The sequence below is a fragment of the Saccostrea echinata genome, unplaced genomic scaffold, assembly GCF_033153115.1.
Source record: "Saccostrea echinata isolate AGI-Se365-2 ecotype Australia unplaced genomic scaffold, CSIRO_AGI_Sech_v1 ptg000054l, whole genome shotgun sequence".
NCBI classification, from domain to species: Eukaryota; Metazoa; Mollusca; class Bivalvia; order Ostreida; family Ostreidae; genus Saccostrea; species Saccostrea echinata.
In genome coordinates, this window is record NW_026889803.1 from 64,424,718 (window position 1) to 64,442,500 (window position 17,783).

Here is a 17,783-nt window from a genome sequence, read left to right on the forward strand (position 1 = left end):
AATTGTAACATATAAGGTTGGATATTCAATTTCATATCGATAAAATAAGTGATTTGATCGTCCACAACGCAGAAAATTCAGGTTGTATCGCGTATATTTTCGTAAGATTAACGTGAAGAGCTGATCAGCCATTGTCGCCTTTGACGTCACAGGGTCACGTGATCGCTATCTAATTAACTTAGATTTTTAAATCAGGGGTTTTCATTTGAGTCAATAATTGATTAATTACCGCGGTTTATCCGCAGTAAAAGCACAAAATTTATAAACTGTAGTCACAATGAACGTTTTACACTTTTAATTTCAAATAATTTAGAAACATGCGATAAGTCCTTTAATAAAGCATTAAGGATTATTGTGGTAACCTTTCTAGATAATAAAGCTTTATCTCTAAAAATTCAAAAGATAAAAGTTATAATGGTTTAAAAGTAATCCCGAACAGTAGGTTTAAGGTCAAACTCAAGTGGACTTTAATGCTGGTATTTTTTGTCCCCCGCTTTCACTGAAAGTGAGGGATATTAATTTGGGTCTGTCTGTCCGTCTGTCTGTCTGTATTTCTGTCTGTCTGTAACACTTTCGTTTCCGTGCCATATCTCGAGAAACCTTGGAGCTTTTGCAATGAATTTTCATAGCAACTCCCTATGGCCTAAAGAAGAACCCTAATAGTTTCGAGGTCAAAAGATCAAAGGTCAAGGTCATAAATTCATAAATTCTGTCTGTTTTAACACTTTCATTTCCGCGCTGTATCTCGCGAATTCTTTGAGCTTTTACAATAAAATTTTACACAACTCCCTGTGGGCTAAAAAAAAAACCCTATTGATTTTGAGGTCAAAAGGTCAAAGTTCAACGTCCTTAATTTATAAATTCCATCTGTGTGTAACACTTTCGTTTCTGTGCAATATTTCGAGAAACCTTTGAGCTTTTGCAATGAAATTTTTCACAGCAACTCCCTATGGCTTAAAAAAGAACCCTATTGATTTTTGAGGTCAAAAGGTCAAAGGACAAGGTCATAAATTCATAATTTCTGTCTGTGTGTAACACTTTTGTTTCCAGGAGATATCTCAAGAAGCTTTTGAGTTTTTGCAATGAAATTTTACACCATAGCACCCTTTGACCTCTCTCACCCCTTGCCAAGTGTCCCGACCCGTTTTTCTTTTTAAATTTAATTATAGTTTTAAAAGTCGCTTGGCAATATTTTTAGCACAGGGGCATCAGGAGAGTTATTACATATAATGCACGTTGTCGTCAGACTTTATATTCTTATTACATCTATTAGAACTGTTTAGTAAAGGCTTAATTAGACACCATGTATTGTGTAAAATTTATGACAATATTGAACGTGAATATAAACATTGTATGTGACCTAATGTTCGCTGTATAATCAAGTGCCTCCGTCCTATAACACAACTGGCCGTGCTGACAAATTATCATACAGCGCTAACGCGCGGTATTCAATTTGTCATCATGGCCAGGTGTGTTATTGGACCGACGACATCCAAAAATAAGAATTCAATGCTTAAGTGGTTCATCACAAGATTTCCAAAGATTTCATCTGAATTTCTGAGTATATTAATGGGACATCTTCAAAACCTCTCAACAAGAAGAAAATAAATGAATTTAAATGAGGAAATGTTTACACTAGTTTATTTATTATCTAATTGTAACCATTTTGTTGCAAAATTGATTTGTATATATACACATGTATATGATACCACTATATTTAAATTATCTCTTAGCATGAAACATGCCTTGGTATTAAACATGCAAGACATTATATGTAAGTGTGAGTAGAAAATGAGTCATTAGAGTTTTTCAAATATCTTAAAAATCCTTTGTTTTTTTTCAAGGTTTATCTTGAGATTATTACCTGAAACCAGTCTGGATAGGAATCAAACACCAGGGGTCCTTCATAGCAGCACTGTCTGGCAAAGAGGAAGGCAACGACAAGGTTCTCCAAATTAGAACTCTCTAGTCCATCTCTCAGCAAGGCATCAACATAATCTGTAAAAGGTAACATGGAATATTCCATGTGTTTATATTGCTTTGCAGAATTGTGAGTACCTATTGTGTCTGCATTGCATTTTCATCTTAAACACTGTGGCCTTGCTTCTTGGGGATATTTTTTTTAAAGATTGCATATGTCTGTACTTTTTTCTTGATCCAATCCTTGGGGGGGGGGGGGGGGGGGGGGGGGGAGGTAATGCAGTTGAATCCAACCTTCCACATATAGATGAAATTTCTGATCCACAGGCTCTAGTTTTACTGACTCTGGCCTTTCCCCCTCTGTTTTAATCATCTTGCTATCAGAGTGGTTACAATCTTTATTTTTTATAAACTTGAATGATCTTCTTATATATCAGTTGAAATTGTCCCGTAGCTGTGAAAATGTGAAAAGAGACAGACACTGAACCTTCAGTTCACCTGAACTGAAAACAAAACCAAAGTCTCTGATAAGACTTAAGTTTTACTGGCCTTAATATAAAGTATTTCTCAGCAAAATATTTTTATACAGTATTAATTTTTATAAGGCAGAATGGGGCAGCAAATTTAAATGAATTGAAGCATTTCAATATCATTAGATTTTTCAACTTCTATTCATAACAGTATTCCACACATTTCAAATTAGATAAATTCTTTGTGAAGCAAGCATCTACATGTTTAACAAATGTGTCATTCAAGGAAATTGAAAATGAATGAAAAAGTGTACAAAATTTTATTGAAATTGAACAAAACCTGAAGGTGGAAAATTTCAATTAAAATGAACTCCCCCCCCCCCCCCCCCCCGGACATACATTATAGGGTTTGCTCCATTTTACCCAAAAACAGAACTTGATCTAGATATTCTTAAGATAAATCTGTATACCAAATTTCATTTCAGTATGTGCAACCCCTGCAAAGAAAATGAATGAAAATTGCAAATAATTGGATGTTTTTAAGTCCAAGGGGCATAACTATGTCAAACATTGCTCGATTGTACCCAAAACAGAACCTGACCTAGATATTCTTTTGATAAATCTGTATATGAAATTTCATTTCAGTATGTGCAACCTCTGCGAAGAAAATGAACCGAAACTGTTGATGGACCAACAGACAGACCAACCAAGCGACAGAGCAGCAAAACAATATGCCCTCCCTTCTTCGAAGAGGGGCATGAAAATAAAGGTTAGAGACGGACACACTGACAGCTAGAGCGCCAACACCAATGCCAAAGTACTTCTAGTCTTCAAACACAGAATCTATAATTAAAAGCAACCAATTCAAACTGCAAGCAAATAACATGATATTTCAACTTATTGTAGTAAAAAACATAGGTAATCAAAGACTACTAAGCTCACCTCGACAAATGTTATCTATAAGTAAGGCAAATCTCAATGCATCATATTTTTTTCCTAGCTAGTGTACATCCCAAGATCAATATCCATTAATATCAGATTCAGAATCCAAAGCAAGTCTGGAAGTGTCCATCCCTAGATACATCATCATCCATGCAAGTTTGGTCCAGGTAGGGCTTATAGTTCCTTGGGAAAGGACCTGCTCCAAAAACTCTAACCTGGTCACTTATCTGGAAAATCTAGGTCAGATCCAGCATCTAAAGCAAGTCTGGTAGTGTCCATCCCTAGATGCATCATCCATGCAAGTTTGGTCCAGGTAGGGTTTATAGTTACTTGGGAATGGACCTGCTCCTAAAACTTTAACCTGGTCACTCATCTGGAAAATCTAGGTCAGATCCAGCACCCGAAGCAAGTGTGGTAGTGTCCATCCCTAGATGCAATGCAAGTTTGGTCCAGGTAGGTCTTATAGTTACTTGAGAATGGACTTGCTCCTAAAACTTTAACCAGGATGCCGATGCCAATGCCGGGGAATGGACCTGTTCCTAAAACTTTACCAGGATGCCGACGCTATTGCTAATGCTAATGCTGGGGGTATAGTATAAGCTCATCTTGACTTCGTCGAGGTGAGCCAAAATTCAAAATTCAAACAAACTAACAAGACAACCAAATCTCTTGCAACCCCCCCTTTTTTTCAACAATCTTAAGTGAAACTTATATCGTAAATATTTTGTAGTGTATTTCATTTAATTTTTCAACAATGATTGTGAAAAAAATATAAAATATTATTGGAAGTTGCTTTTAAAAGTTCAATTTAATGTGTATTTTGATTTTTGCGGTTTTATTTTAACAATAAAATCGGTTTTAAAATACTTAAGAGAGGGTTGGGGCTCTTGTAAAGTTACGACAGATTTTGCACTTATGACTTTCTTAAGAATTTTTGTGAAAACGATTTTTATCATAAGTTTTAACTTAAGATCAAAATATGTCGTAAGATTTTTTGTAAAAAGATCCACTGGTTTCTACCTTGTATGAGATTGGAGAGGAATGGCATACAGACAACAGCTGTGGACAGGAAAGAGAGGACTACATGCCAGTTCACTTCCTGTGTCTCCATGACAACCTTCATCTGTTCTAAGACTTCTCCAGCCTCCAACATTACCAGACACTACACAAACAGAAAATTTACATAGAAATCAGAAATCTTAACATTTTTATTCAACATTTCAAAATGTCAATATTCTTTGCTTCTCAAAACAAGTTTAAAGTTCATTTTAATTGAAATTGAAATCCATTTTCTAAGGTAATCCATTTTTAAGGTAATAGTTACTCTCTAATCTACAAAAATGTCAATTTACTTTACACACCAAAGCTTAAACACGTTCATCCCTCATCTAGGAACAACATGGCCAAAACTAGAAATATGCCCATAGGACATGAATGCCCTGCCCATGGTTCATTAGTATTGAAACATGAAAAATTTGTATTAGTGTATAAAGTTTGATAAAAATACCTTGAATAATTTCTTTACAACTGAGTTTAGTACACAATAAACAGTAAAGTCAAAGGTCATTGGGAAGGTATAGGTAATCAAAGATTATGAATGATGAATGTTGATTGATGAATGTTATCTATAAGTAAGGCAAATCTAACATCATATTTTTTTCTAGTTAGTGTGCATTCCAAGATCAATATCCTTGCAAGTTTGGTTTAAGTAGAACTTATAGTTACTTGGAAATTGATTTGCTCCAAAAACTGTAACCTGTTCACTAATCAAGAAAATGTCAGTGGGTTCCAACATCTATCACAAATTGGTCACTGAAGGCAGCGACACTAAACAGAAAATTTTAAACATTAATAGTTCCTAAATATTCTGGGGGTTTTTTTACCCTCAAGGGATTTTACTCTATTTCTTGTGCATTTTCCAACTTAGCATGTTGAGAAGTTGGTCCTGGTGATTTTTATTGAAATTCTGTTTTCATTTATAAGGATATCTTTAACTCAGAATGAATATTACATGGTTAACTTTATTTAATGTAACCTTTAATGAAAGTTTCAACGTTTAATTTTAAAATCATTGTGTGCTGCCTATTCAATTTCATTATTGATACATGTATAACTTTGGCTGGATTTTGCAACATATGGTATGACATTAATTTCTGATTTTTTTTACCTGTTTGTACCAGAGAGTTAGTGAAGAGGGGAGTTTGCTGTACCTGTTTTTACCTGTTTGTACCAGAGAGTAAGTGAAGAGGAGAGTTTGCTGTACATGTACCTGTTTTTACCTGTTTGTACCAGAGAGTAAGTGAAGAGGAGAGTTTGCTGTACCTGTTTTTAACAGACTAAGTAAAGAGGGGAGTTTGCTGTACCTGTTTTTACCTGTCTATACCTGAGAGCTAGTGAAGAGGAGAGTTTGCTGTACCTGTTTTTTACCTGTCTATACCTGAGAGCTAGTGAAGAGGAGAGTTTGCTGTACCTGTTTTTATCTGTCTATACCTGAGAGCTAGTGAAGAGGAGAGTTTGCTGTACCTGTTTTTTACCTGTCTATACCTGAGAGCTAGTGAAGAGGAGAGTTTGCTGTACCTGTTTTTACCTGTCTATACCTGAGAGCTAGTGAAGAGGAAAGTTTGCTGTACCTGTTTTTATCTGTCTACACCTGAGAGCTAGTGAAGAGGGGAGTTTGCTGTACCCGTTTTTACCTGTCTATACCTGAGAGCTAGTGAAGAGGGGAGTTTGCTGTACCTGTTTATATCAGAGAGTTAGTGAAGAGAATTTGCTGTACCTGTTTTTACCTGTCTATACCTGAGAGTTAGTGAAGAGGGGAGTTTGCTATACCTGTTTTTACCTGTCTATACCTGAGAGCTAGTGAAGAGGAGAATTTGCTGTACCTGTTTGTACCAGAGAGTCAGTGAAGAGGAGAGTTTGCTGTAGGTCCATTCTTTTTGTGTTTTTAAGGCATCTGCCACTAAAAGCAATGAACACACATAAATATAAATAAGGAAATGTCCTGGACAATGACAAAGTTTGTTCAGTCTCAACAAATGGCAATAAGACTCTGAACCTAGCAAAACAAGAGGCCCAAGGGCCTTGAATCACTCTTCTGATAAACTGTACAACCTATCACTTCTATTTGAAATGCTTGAAATTCCAAAGGTAGGTCAACATGACCTACATTTTAGATGAAACACTCTGAAATCCCAAGATGATTCTAAGAAAATTAGTACCTGAAAGTTGGTCATGGTGACCTACTTATCACTTGTCATTCTCTGAGGACCCAAGATGCATCAACTGACAAAGTTTGATGATTCTAAGCCAATTAGTACCTGAAATATTTAATTAAAGCCATAAATTTTCAAAAGTAGGTCATAGTGACCTACTTTTCAGTCGACCTACTCCGAAGACCCAAGATGCATCAACTGACAAAGTTTAATGATTCTAAGCCAATTAGTACCCAAAATACAGGGTGTCCAAAAAGAAAGGTAACACTTTCATACTTTTGGAATGCAGATTTAATGTTGAAAAATTTATATCATAATATGTACACCTATAAAACAAACACGTAGGTTTGTTCTGGTAGCATAATTTAGTTAATATGTCAAATAATGTTATTTTAACAGCGGTTAAAGCGACACTGTGACGCACACACGGGAAAATTGACAAACATAGAATTTTTACATGACCCTTGCAAATTTTGTTCAATTCCTAAAAGTATTAGGTTTCAGAAAATTACAGGTTTGGGAACCTAAAAAATCTATTTTTATGGAGAAAAAAATAATTTCTGTATAACCCAACAGGAAAATATTGTTTTACCATTTCCTCCTTATTGTACACGTGCGCAGAAAAGTTGAAGAAGTTACCATGGTCTCGAGTACCAAAAAATGAATGTTGGTAGACCAAGAATTTAGATACAATCTTCAAAAAAGATTATTAGAACATATTTCTCACCTTTGCGTGCTCCGATTGAATGTTGTTTACAAGTTTACGCTAAAAATAAAAGTGGCGTGACCTGGACATGCACGATAACAACGAAATGGTAGGTACAACCTTTGTTTTTCCGGCACTTTTATTGTGCAGTCTTTTCCTGCTCTGCAGTGCAATTTAGTTGTCATATTCTCGCTATACTCGTAATTTTCATTAATCTTTCGCTTTATGATACAGATACCTTAAAAGAAACACGATTTTGACTCATTATGTAACTTTAAAGTACAGAGTACCTATTTGTCATTTCAATAATTAATGACGTTCTCTAAATGACGTCCTATCATCAGCTTCCCTTCCCTAACTCGCACTTTGAAATTATTAATAACATTTTTACACATTTCTTCACTGATCTTCTTAACTTCCCGTTTGATGTTTGACAAAACCATATTTGTGTCCATCGGTTTTGGCCTGTACACAGAAGACTTGAGGTACCCCATAGAAAGTAATCGCACGGGTTCAAATCAGGACTGTGATTGTCCACAATCCTTCACTTCAGGGTATCGTCGGGAAATCACCTTGTCACTGAAGATTTCATTGAGATAATCTAATACAATATTAGATGAATGTGCTGTTGCACCATCTTGCATGAAAAAGTTTGAGATCCTTCCTAAATATGTCATGAACACAAGTTTTAGGGATTCCAGTCTCTGAGGAGGAATGTCTAACTGATTTCTCTGGACTGTTAGCATTTCTCGATGCGTACTCACATTTTCGTAGCTCCGACTTGACCTCGGCCGACCTGCTTTTGGAGCATCTGCTACTGATCCTTGTCGCTCGAATTTACATATAATCTTGTAGACATGTTTTCTGCTTACATTACAATTCTAAACTTTTGCTTAAAGTCTGTTACACATTTTGTTTAATAAAATTGTTTGACGATAAAAATATGCTGTTCTGACGTGAGTCACACCATACTGATATAACGTTTAATTGAAATGATGTCAAAGTGTCGGAACATCGTATGTTTTGGCGCATTATTTTTTCAAATAGTAAAAACTTTCGTTTGAGACCTTTCGAATGATATCAGTTTCATAGAAATAGCACCAGATTTAGCGAAGTTATCAAAATATTAAAGTGTTACCTTTCTTTTCGGACACCCTGTATTTAATTATAGTCATATAAATTGAAAAGTAGGTCATGGTGACCTACTTTTCAGTTGACGTTTTTTGAGGACCCAAGATGCATCAACTGACAAAGTTTTATGATCATAGGCCTTAAAATTATGCCTCTAAAATGCTTTGAAATCGATTGCCTGTGACCTACTTTTAATAAATGTTTTATGGGCCCAAGATGCATCATCTTACAAGATTTAATGATTCTAAACATCTCAGTATTCGAATTAATGACCTTAATTGTTTTGAAAAAGATTAGCCATAAAATTCAAAAGTAGGTCAAGGTGACCTAATTTTAATCGATGTACTCTGAGGATCCAAAATACATCAACTGACAAAGTTTGATGATCATAGGCCTTAAATTGTTCAAAATATGCCTCTAAATCATTTTGAAAAAGAATGGCCACAAAATTTAAAAAGTAGGTCACCATGACCTACTTCTGAGTCAACGATATGAGGTCCTTAGATGCATCAATTGACAAGATTTGATGATCCTAGTCCTTACAGTAAACAAAATATCAACATTTTAATAAAATGTAACTTTTGGTCAACTTTGAAGTGACCTTGAGACCACGCCCTTTGCCCCAGGGTAAATCCCCGTGCAACTTTTAATCTACAACATATCCTCATCCTTTTGTGTAAGTTTGGTGATAACCTGCCCAGTGGTTCTTTAGAAGAAGATTTTTTAGCAACCAGTACTTTTGTTTCTATTTTCCTAATTATCTCCCCTTGTTTAAGGGTCACAACCTAGTTTTAGTATAAAAGGGAGCCCTAGAGCCAAGGATACCCTGTGACAAATTTGACAGTAATTGGCCAAGGGGTTCTTGAAATATAGCCCATATTCTAAAAAGTTTATGCACACCGCACAAATGGCCATAGCATTAGCTCTTTGAGCCTTTGGCTCAGAAGAGCTTAAAATGTACATTTATTGAGAAAATTACTGAAAACCAATCTTGTTTGTAGCCTTCATTTTCCAAACTTTATTCACTCTCAAATAACCCAATGAAACTTCAATCAAAAAAGTTTTTTTTTCTCAAAGAGTCAATAAGAAACTCTCATGAAAAATGTTATTTAAGGTATGTCACTCGTGAAATTTGTTATATCAAGGATTTTTTGAGAAGTATATTTTGGATAAGTACTCATACATGTATAGTATGACTTAAAATCGCAGAGAAAACGGGGGGTCAGTGTGTATCTAACTGAACTAAGGTACAATTAAGTTGACCTTTTTGCACTTAAACTGTAACTCTTTGGTTAATCACTTTAACCCTTATCATATTTTATCAGATGTAGCCATGGCAATAAACATAATCTTATTTTACGTAAAATAGTTTGAATAATATTTATCATTGAACAAATCATGCAAATTAATGTGCGTAAATTATTGTGTGACCTTTTCGCACTAAAAAAGTCTCATATTTGGGGTATTAAAAATCTAATTAGGCAATAGAATATTTTCTTGTATCAAACTTTTTACGACTTAAGTGCTGATCGGTCAGAAGTATTGAGTAGTTTAAAATAATGAAAGAAAAAGTTAGGGTCAGTGATGTAAATTTTGAAATATTGGTCAAAATATGCGATTTTCTGGCAAAAACCTGTGTAAATTTTATCTTGACTTCTTTAATATATCTTCACTGCTTGGCAAAGTTTGTTGAGCGAAGGTGTAAATTTTGTTATAAAAATACAAATTGAGATCTATATTCAATATTCCAGGCATATCATAACGGAAAATATTCTCTGAGTAAAAGTATGTGAGGCTAAAGTTCCAAGATAGTAAATTCAATAAATGTGCAGATTTGCAGAAGTTTCTTTTAAATATCCTTCCACTACAAGAAATAGTCCCTTATAAATCTTGCTTCTTTATGAATTTTTGAGCAGTTTTTTAATTGAATGTTGAATATTTTGCATTGTTTAATTTATCGTGGTAAATATGTTATAAAGATTGAATTGTAATAAATAGTTTTTACAGTACAGCTCACGAGTATCTTCCGGAAAACACCGGCCACGGTGGACCCTTGGTCCACGCTTTTGCGTGGACTTTGAAAAATGTCGGTGTCTTTGACGTTTCGTTTTCAGCGCTAAGCTGGCACACGGTGCGACACGGTGTGTACACGGTGCGTTTGCTCTGTGGAACTCCGTGCTGGTTAATCAACGTTAAGTGGTTTGAAATGACTTTAAAATAATTCATTGAAGATTTTAGAATAAAAAGCATTGAAATGCATATCACCCGCAGCGTGCATTTTCCTACTTTCGAAATTGTACTGACGTGTCGATGAATTTAACAAAGACGGAATTTTACCATGCAGTCAGCAATCTTGTGTTATTTGGAAGATATCTTCTTAAAGATTATTTTGTTTGTAAAACAAAAGCTAAATCTAAATTTAAAAAAAAATAAGAAAGGAATATTCTGCATTTGTACTATGCTCAGGAAATCCATGTGGAATTGTCAATTGATTATCTTATCCAACGTACTTTTTTTTAAATTATAAATTACTGTAGAAACTGGTGTATATGTAAATAATTACTACATCAAAATCAACACAGAAAATATATTGTTTTATTTAATTTGAATCGATGAAAAAAAATAGTTATGAAAAGATTGACTTAAATTTCCGTCCCGTAATGGAACCCATATTGAGGTGAGACCCGATGTAGTCTCTGTGTAATGAGTAAATCTCTGCCTAGCCCATCAGAAAATATGAAATGCTGATATTCAGGTATTGAAGATGCCCCACTTTTTCATCTGTGTCTGTTTGTAATTGTTCAGAATTATGTGTAAAATATAAACCTTAATATTTAACTTGCATTTTGTGTACAGATCGAAGCATTATTGGCACAACATTTTTCACAAAACTTGTCGCCAAGAATAATCACAATATGTAAACGATAAGATGTAAAACGTTATTAATAATTATGCTCAACAATTGTCAATGACATCGATAATGGAAAAAATTTCCAATGATACTATTCAATGAAAATGATATTTCTGCAATATGTTCTATGTTAAACAATGATGTAAAAAGCCAAACAGTTTTCTTCCGTAACGTGTATGAAAAAAAGTCTGCTATAATTGTTAATAGGTTCACTGCCTAACTAAGCATATGCATAGGAGATAAGAAAAACTAGATTGAAAATTTTATATTTTACTAGTACCTAGCAGAGATTTTCAAACCATTAAATAAAAGCAAGCATACTGTATATGTGCTCTCCCTACATGTAATAACAGCCCCCCCCTTTCCATAATGAGTTTTATGGGTAATTTCTACACGGACATGTTAAAAAAAAAAAGAACAATATTTACATATGTCTATTTATTGTATTACCTGTCCTTTTTAAAGATTTATTCTAATCCTTTACAAAAATAACATTTTAATGATAAATAAAATCAACGAAAGAGAGACAATTTTACGACATGGAGAGTTATGATTTCTTTTTTCTTCATTTCACCAGTAAGTTATGTTACAGTATATAACGACTTTATATAATCTAGATACAGTTGAATAATATTTGAATAATATTCGTTTGTAACTGTAACTTGTTTTTTTTTTTTTGAATATGTTGCTGTACTAAAAATTCTATAAACAATTAAATAAATAGTTGTTTATTTTTCAAGTTCCAATTAACTTCCCGACACGTGTAAGTTTCGAAGCCAGTTGCGGTGTATAGTATACACTCCTCTAGAGTGAATAATGTCCCAAGGGCCACAGCAACTGAATGTCCCAATATATTTTTCTTCTGAACAGGTGTGAAATATATTAGCCAAGGAGCGACTCCATACATACACGAGAAGTTTCTGCAATTCATCGATATCCGGTATTTGATTGACAGGTAGAGCACGTGGATTCCCTGTGTGATGCGTTGAACTTGTACCTAAATTGCACTTGCACCGATTCTATTTCGTTTCGATTAACAAAAACTGGAGGTGAACTATGATTTCTTAAAAAAAAAAAATAGGAGAGATACATTATCTGTATATGAGAAAAAAAAAACAGAAGGATGAACCTGAAAGTAAAATCTCTCTCTCTCTCTCGTATCTTAACATTATAAAATATGGAATTCAAAATAATTTTTAATTATTACGAAAAAAAGTGAATAGTATATAATTTGTAAAAGAAATTTTAGAATGCTGCATTGGCAGTTCAAGCGATTTTTTTTTACTTTTCGTACTGATCGTAGAAGATTAAGTAGTAATAAAACAAGAGGCCCATGGGCCTTGAATCGCTCTTCTGATAAACTGTACAACCTATCACTTCTATTTGAAGCCTCGAAGTATCCTGTATATTTAGATAAACCCTTGAAATTCCAATTCACACTCTGAGAACCCAAAATGATTCTAAGCCAATTAGTACCTGAGAGTTGGTCATGGTGACCTACTTATCACTTGTCATTCTCTGAAGACCCATCAACTAAGTTTGATGATTCTAAGCCAATTAATACCTAAAATATTTTTTAAAACTATAACCATAAATTTTATAAGTAGGTCAAAGTGACCTACTTTTCAATTGTTTTACTCCAAGGACCCAAGATGCAAAAGTTTGATGATTCTAAGCCAATTAGTACCTGTAATATTTAATTAAAGCCATAAATTTTCAAAAGTAGGTCACCGTGACCTACTTTTCAGTTGCTGTACTCCGAGGACCAAAGATACATCGACTGACAAAGTTTGATGATTCTAGCCAATAAGTACCCAAAATATTTAATTACAGCCATAAATTTTCAAAAGTAGGTCACGGTGACCTACTTTTCAGTCAACCTACTCCGAGGACCAAAGATGCATCAACTGACAAATTTTGACGACTCTAAGCCAAATAATTCCTGAAAATATTAAATACAGCCATAAAATTTCAAAAGTAGGTCACGGTGACCTACTTCTCAGTTGTTGTACTCCGAGGACCCAAGACGCATCAACTGACAAAGTTTAAAGATTCTAAGCCAATTAGTACCCGAAATATTTGACTAAAGCCATAAATTTTCATAAGTAGGTCACCGTGACCTACTTTTCAGTTGTTGTACTCCGAGGACCCATGACGCTTAAACTGACAAAGTTTTATGATTCTAAGCCAATTAGTACCCAAAATATTTTATTAAAGCCATAAATTTTCTGAAAGTATGTCATGGTGACCTACTTTTTAGTCGACCTACACCGAAAAAACCCATGAGGCATCAACTGACAAAGTTTGATGATTCTAAGCCAATTAGTATCCGGAATATTTAATTAAAGCCATAAATTTTCAAAAGTAGGTCATGGTGACCTACTTTTTAGTCGACCTACTCTGAAGACCCAAGAGGCATCAACTGACAAAGTTTGATGATTCTAAGCCAATTAGTACCCGAAATATTAAATTAACGCCATGAATTTTCAAAAGTAGGTCACGGTGACCTACTTTTTAGTCGACCTACTCCGAAGACCCAAGATGCATCAACTGACAAAGTTTTATGATTCTAAGCCAATTAGTACCTGAAATATTTAATTATAGTCATATAAATTGAAAAGTAGGTCATGGTGACCTACTTTTCAGTTGACCTTTTTTGAGGACCCAAGATGCATCAACTTACAAAGTTTTATGATCATAGGACTTAAAATGTCCAAATTATGCCTCTAAAACGCTTTGAAATCGAATGCCTGCAAAGTTCAAAAAGTAGGTCACTGTGACCTACTTTTTAATAAATATGTTTTATGGCCCCAAGATGCATCATCTTACAAGATTTAATGATTCTAAGCCTCCCCGTATTCGAATTAATGACCTTAATTGTTTTAAAAAAGTTTAGCCATAAAATTCAACAAGAGGCCCAAGGGCCTTAACGGTCACCTGAGTACAATACAACAATTTAGAGGATCCATAAACTGAAAAATGAAGCTTTGTTGCCCAAAAGCAAGAAAAATAGTATGATTAGCATCAACAAAATAATTGGTCTAGTATCTATCTGCCTATCTGACTTTCCAAGTCATTAAATCTATGAGAGTACATTTTCATTATACAATAAATTATCTTGCATAATTCTCTTATTCTATTAAGCTTTCAAATACATTATTTACATTGATTAATTATCAAAGGTGAATGGCAAAGGGGAATAACTTTGCTCAGCAGAATACAAGTTAATAGAGCCCTGGCCAGGACTAGAACACTTGACTAAATGGTCCAGGTGTTCAAAAATCTGGTAAAAATACCCTTGCATATTAAAACTTTTACTCTGTTTGCCTTGAACATCCCCAGAAGCATAGAAGATTTTCAAAGAAATGCATTTTCACCATAAAATTAAATAAATAAAGCCCCATCCTTACCCAGAACATCTGACCCATTGGCCACGAACTCACAATTCTGGAAGAAGCACCCTTTCTCATTATAACTATACACTTGTTTCTTTACTTTATAACCAGTAGTAGAAAAAATATTTTGAAAGAAATTATGCATTTTCACTATATATAATCAATAGAGCTCTTTCCCCCTCACCAGAACCCCTGACCCAAAGGCCATGAGGCATTCTTCCTTATCATAACCATGCACTTCCTTTGTTTGAAAAATACCCAGGCGCACACAAGATTTTGAAAGAATTCATGCCAATTCCCTATCTAATCAATAAAGCCCCGCCCTAACACCAGAACCCCTGACCCTGGGGCCATGAAATTCACAATTTTGGAAGAGGCACTCTTGCTCATCATAACTAAGTACTAAATTAGTTCATTTAATAACCAGGAGCAGATAAGAAGATTTTCAAAGAATTAATGCATTTTAACAATATAATCAATAGAGACCCGCCCTAACACCAGAACCCCTGACCCTGGGGCCATGAAATTCACAATTTTGGAAGAGGCACTCTTGCTCATCATAACTATGTACTAAATTAGTTCATTTAATACCCAGGAGCAGATAAGAAGATTTTCAAAGAATTAATGCATTTTAACTAATGTATATAATCAATTAAGCCCTGCCCTAACACCAGAACCCCTGACCCTGGGGCCATGAAATTCACAATTTTGGAAGAGGCACTCTTGCTCATCATAAATATGTACTAAGTTACTTTATTTAATACCCAGGAGCAGAGAAGAAGATTTTCAAAGAATTAATACATTTTCACTATATACTCAATAGAGCCCTGCCCTAACACCAGAACCCCTGACCCAGGGGCCATGAAATTCACAATTTTGAAAGAGGCACTCTTGCTCATCATAACTATATACTTAGTAAATTTATTTAATACCCAGGAGCAGAGAAGAAGATTTTCAAAGAATTAATGCATTTTCTCTATATAATCAATAGAGCCCCGCCCTAACACCAGAACCCCTGATCCTGGGGCCATGAATTTCACAATTTTGAAAGAGGCACTCTTGTTCTTCATAACTATGTACTTAGTTACTTTATTTAATACCCAGGAGCAGAGAAGAAGATTTTCAAAGAAATAATGCACTTTCCCTATATGATCTATATAGCCCCACCCTAGCACCAGAACCCCTGACCCTGGGGCCATGAATTTCACAATTTTGGTAGAGGACTCAATGCTTATTACAATGATGCCAACAGTTTGACTGCTTGATGTCCAGGAGTAAAGAAGAAGATTTTTAAAGATTGCATTATTTTTGGTGGTTTTAGCCCCACCCCTCAGGCCCCAGGGGGGCAGGGACCATGGAATTCACAATTTTTGTTCCCCTTCACCCATAGGTGCTATATGCCAAATTTGGTTGAAATTGGTTAAGCGGTTTCAGAGAAGAAGCTAAAAATGTTCAAATGTTAACACACGACGCACGCCGACGGACGAGAACGGATAGCAATAGGTCACCTGAGTGACTCAGGTGACCTAAAAAGTAGGTCAAGGTGACCTACTTTTTAGTTGACGTACTTTGAGGACCCAAGATGCATCAACTGACAAAGTTTGATGATCATAGGCCTTAAATTGTTCAAAATATGCCTCTAAATCATTTTGAAAAAGAATGGCCGCAAAATTTAAAAAGTAGGTCACCGTGACCTACTTTTGAGTCAACATGATATTAGGTCCTCAGATGCACCAACTGACAAGATTTGATGGTCCTAGTCCTTATAGTAAGCAAAATATCAACATTTTAATAAAATGTAATTTTTGGTCAACTTTGAAGTGACCTTGAGACCACGCCCTTTGCCCCAGGGTAAATCCCCGTGCAAATTTTAATCTACAACATATCCTCATCCTTTTGTGTAAGTTTGGTGATAATCTGCCCAGTGGTTCTTGAGAAGAAGATTTTTTAGCAACCAGTACTTTTGTTTCTATTTTCCTAATTATCTCCCCTTGTTAAAGGGTCACAACCCCAGTTTTAGTATAAAAGGGAGCCCTTGGGCCAAGGATACCCTGTGACAAATTTGACAATAATTGGCCAAGGGGTTCTTGAGTTATGGCCCATATTCTAAAAAGTTTACGCACACCGCACAAATGGCCATAGCATTAGCTCTTTGAGCCTTTGGCTCAGAAGAGCTAAAAAAAATACCCAGATAGAAATACTGACACTTTACAAATTCGACAGAAATAAACGTTCAAACATTGAATTTTTTTTACATTTATGTCTCTTAATGTCAAGTTTAATCAATGGATGCATACAACTGCTTGATTTTCATGTGAATTTGCCGATTGTACGACTACCAAACTGCGTATAAGATTTTTAGTGAATGCTACGTGTTTTGCTTTTTTTTCTTGCATGTACATATACTTTTTCTTCCTCACATGTAGCAACTTAGTATCTTCATTAATAAGTGGTCTACACTTTTTATTTTATTTCTGCAAAATAAGACTTAATTCATATACCATATGAATATCATAATATACTGACTCGACATTTTTTTTTTCACTATTATTATTTAAGATGTAGTGATCAGATGATGCTAAATTAGTTATCTGATATCATAGGTATTATTTGTAAATGCCTTTACTGTCAATACCTTTAATACCATATTATTTCACAGAGAAAATAACAACTAAAATTATCGATCCGTATCTATGTTTGGCATTGAATAATTATTAAGTTCAAAGACAATGTACTTGTACCTGCACATTTATAGCATACGTCAGAAATGTATTAATTTGCACAATCGACATGTAGTTGTTTTTGTTTTCAAATGAATATGAAATATGAATTCAACAGAAATCAAAATAAATTTATTCAATTGATATATACATGCATACCGTCAACGGTGAACCAAAGTCTACACTGAACGTCGCTGTTATGTTACGACCTTACATGTATGATAGTGAGCTGTTTGAATTAAATAATTATATTTCATTTACTATTTCTTTCTAGCAATTAAACCAACATACCTATGATTTCAATTCTAAAATTATTTTTATAAACAAACCATTTTCTTCCGTAATTTTCTTGCATCGTGGAACACGGAGGGTCACC

At 34.6% G+C, this 17,783-nt stretch overlaps 1 protein-coding gene across 1 annotated transcript in view; it reads right to left on the reverse strand.

Annotated features, from left to right (window-relative positions):
• Positions 1-17,783, reverse strand: part of LOC133205353 (Fanconi anemia group A protein homolog) — a 122,661-nt gene that overhangs the window by 75,088 nt on the left and 29,790 nt on the right. The window contains exons 11-13 of the mRNA XM_061341152.1: positions 6,215-6,291; positions 4,353-4,494; positions 1,865-1,998 (exon numbers count right to left, since the gene is read on the reverse strand). Coding sequence (XP_061197136.1) covers positions 1,865-1,998; positions 4,353-4,494; positions 6,215-6,291 — 353 coding nt within the window. The remainder of the gene's footprint in view (positions 1-1,864; positions 1,999-4,352; positions 4,495-6,214; positions 6,292-17,783) is intronic.